Genomic DNA, 3,262 nt, shown 5'->3' on the forward strand with positions numbered 1-3,262 from the left:
ATCATCTGAGGTCCTTGTGATATGCACACTATCCCGACTTGTTAGTAGGCAGTACTGATTGTCTCCTACCCAAAACCCAACACCATCGAGGGCTGTCTCACTGTTACCCCATCATATTCCTATAATAATCACCAGCCATCTGTCTGACCTCACTCAGTCTGCTCCAGCTGATGGAGTCACACCAATGGGCCTTTATCCAGGTTAAAGCAGCTCTTTGCTGAAGACTTCACAGACTGAATAGGAAACCGTCTTTACCACAATAAGAAGCAGCAACTTACTGGAAAATTACAGGAAAAGTTCCTGCTGCTTTAGGTGAAGTGAAGTGGAATTACTCTAATCATCATGAAGGTGATTATTTCACTTAACAGCACATCCACTGATGTTCATCTTACACCAGAACAACTCAGTGTTGTTCACAGTTTTAATATTTACTGACCATCATACTCTTCATCTTGTTATATTTACATTAACAATGTGCACATTAACCAGCTGTTCTTTTACTGTAATCTTTATTTTTTGTTGACTTTAACAAGAAAAAATTTAGGCAGTGCTGATGTGTGTATAAGGTCTTAGTTTCATCTTCAACCCCACTGTAACATGTGACCAGTGTACGTGACAGCAGTGTTATAAAAAGGCGAGTATCTGAGACAGGAGAGCGAGAGACCAGCCGGTTCTTCTACAGATCTCTGTTCTTGTAAAGATCTCTGTACAAAGATCTCCTCCTGTGATCATCTCACATCTTCTACTAAACACCAACATCAAGTTCCAACAGCTTGTGGTGAGAAAATCTCTCTCTCTCTCTCTCTCTCTATATATATATATATATATATATATATATATATATATATATATATATATATATATATATATATATATATATATATATGCCTTAAAAAACTAAACAAAAGATATTTAAAATCTATATATATATATCTTTTGTTTAGTTTTTTAAGGCATGATCTTCTGTCTGTTAATTTTACACGACCATTAAAGAATGGACATTTTATATAAAGCAGGAATATATAATATATAAGTGCAGAACAACAAAAAGGTGACAAAGGTGTTTATTATGAGATGGACAATGATGTCCCTGTAAATATAAAAGAATAAAAGTCTAGGTTATGTGTATCTGTGGAGGGTCTCAGATTACTATTTTTAAAATAATTGTAATATTGATATATTTTGATTTATCAGCATATTGTGTCATCCTTATAAAAAATTCTATAAAAAGTTCAGGAGTGTAGTTATATTTATATTTATAGTAAAACTATATATATATATATATATATATATATATATATATATATATATATATATATATATATATATATATATATATATATAGATTATGGGTCCAAGCACTGAATCTGTATCTGAGAACTCTTCTGTTATTTTGTCCCTTGTAGATTTCTGCTCTCTTGAGATCAACTTCTCACACACATTCATCACACTCTTCCTCATCACACACTCCTCACACACTCCTCACACAATCCTCACACACTCCACACACTCCCCTACCGTGTGTCAGGATGAAGATCCTCGCTCTGGTGCTCCTGCTCTCCTCTTTCTCCTCACTGACCCTGATGGAGGTTGTTAAATCTTTTAAGGATGTATGTAGTGACTTCTTCATCCACAAAGAAAATGACATCATCATCCCCACTATCTTCCCTGGAGATCAGTATAAGAATATTTGCCAGCGCTGGAAAAACAAATACAGGTTTGCCACCGTGTACGACACTGTGAGGAGGATCCCTGTTTACTCGGCCTACACATTCTCAGGGAAAGAACAGAAGAGCCGCAAAAGAGAGTGGAAAATTGAACCACAGGTCGGTCAGTGTGTTTATTTCATTACTGAATCATTAATATGTGTAATATTTAAGTAATAATCTAAAGACTAGACACTGTTAGTGCAGTAAAACACAGTGGACACAGAGAGAAGCAAGTTAATATGATAGATAAATGAGTCTCACTGGTTTGAATGAAGTGTGTGTTGAGTGAGCTGATTAACATCTTTGTGTTTAATTCACTACTCTTTCATTTGTCCTCCATAACAGCTGGAAGATATTACAGAGATGAATGTATCCCCGATTGAAGCAGGAAAGATATATAACCAGGCCGTGGACTCTGATTATCCAAATATAAAGTTTACTAGAGGTCACTTGTTTCCATACCAGTTTACTGCTAATCAGGATCAAGCAGATTCCACGTTTACTTTAACCAACGCAGCTCCACAAGCACTAGACAGCAACCAAAAATGGGCTAAACAGGTGGAGACCCCGATACGTAAAGAGATAAAACAGGGCTGCCAAGTCGACCAAAATCACCTGGTGTACATTGTGACCGGAGTCGTCCCAGGGAAGAACTGGATACCCATAACAAGAGACGGAAAAGAATATAATGAAGGAGTTAACATTCCCAGTCATTTTTGGAGTGCTTATTGTTGCACCAGTAACAAAGGACAACTCGTAGCGAGGGCCTTCATCGCTGAGCAGGAGAACTTTAAAGTCAAACACTCCAAGATTCAGGACCTGAATACTGAGCTCACTGATCTGTATAAATCAGCTTTCAGTGTGTTTCCAGGATTAGACTTAAAGTAACATGAATACAGTGTGTGTGAGTACGTACATGCATGCATGCGTGTGTGTGTTCAAATCACTTTCCTGTTAGAAACGTGTCAAAGCATCATTAAAAAAATCACTTTGTTGAGCTTCTTTTTCTTTTTCTCTTTTGTGTAAAATAATCTTAAAAATAATAAAACTCTGGTTAGTTTGATTCTCTTGCAATTAAAGCTTCTTATAAACAATATGCAAATATTATGTTAAACAAATTAAGTACATTAATCTCTGTTAATTCTCCTGCAGATCTTTAATAAAACTTCACTGTTTGCTGTGAAACTAATGGGTTTTTTCGCTTAATTTCATCACACTGAACAGTGACACTTTCTGTACACAGCATTTATTAGTAATGTCATAGTGAACCAGCAGGTGGCGACATTTCACTACTGTGTACAGAGAGAGCGTTTTATGTGTGTGTGTGTGTGTGTGTGTGTGTGTGTGTGTGTGTGTGTGTGTGTGTGTGTGTGTGTGTGTGTGTGTGTGTGTGTGTGTGTATGTGTGTGTGCGTGTGTGTGTGTGTGTGTGTGTGTGTGTGTGTGTGTGTGTGTGTGTGTGTGTGTGTGTGTGTGTGTGTATGTGTGTGTGTGTGTGGGTGGGTGTGTGTGTGTTTGTGTGTGTGTTTGTGTGTGTGTGCTTCATAATAATAA

General features: G+C 36.9%; 1 protein-coding gene across 1 annotated transcript; it reads left to right on the top strand.

The window, feature by feature from the left end:
- Positions 1-634: 634 nt before the first annotated feature.
- Positions 635-2,894, top strand: LOC125141186 (endonuclease domain-containing 1 protein-like). The gene is made up of 3 exons (XM_047813414.1): positions 635-778; positions 1,407-1,826; positions 2,055-2,894. The coding sequence occupies exons 2-3, from the start codon at positions 1,530-1,532 to the stop codon at positions 2,595-2,597; spliced, it is 840 nt and encodes a 279-aa protein (XP_047669370.1). The 5' UTR covers positions 635-778; positions 1,407-1,529; the 3' UTR covers positions 2,598-2,894.
- Positions 2,895-3,262: the final 368 nt, after the last annotated feature.

Source organism: Tachysurus fulvidraco, chromosome 5 (assembly GCF_022655615.1).
Source record: "Tachysurus fulvidraco isolate hzauxx_2018 chromosome 5, HZAU_PFXX_2.0, whole genome shotgun sequence".
Lineage (NCBI taxonomy): Eukaryota > Metazoa > Chordata > Actinopteri > Siluriformes > Bagridae > Tachysurus > Tachysurus fulvidraco.

Excerpts from the sequence above, each read along its gene's own strand:
- LOC125141186 (XM_047813414.1), top strand. The coding sequence starts at position 1,530 with ATGAAGATCCTCGCTCTGGTGCTCCTGCTCTCCTCTTTCTCCTCACTG. Across the intron at positions 1,827-2,054 it reads AGTGGAAAATTGAACCACAG|CTGGAAGATATTACAGAGAT; the intron begins GTCGGTCAGTGT and ends CCTCCATAACAG.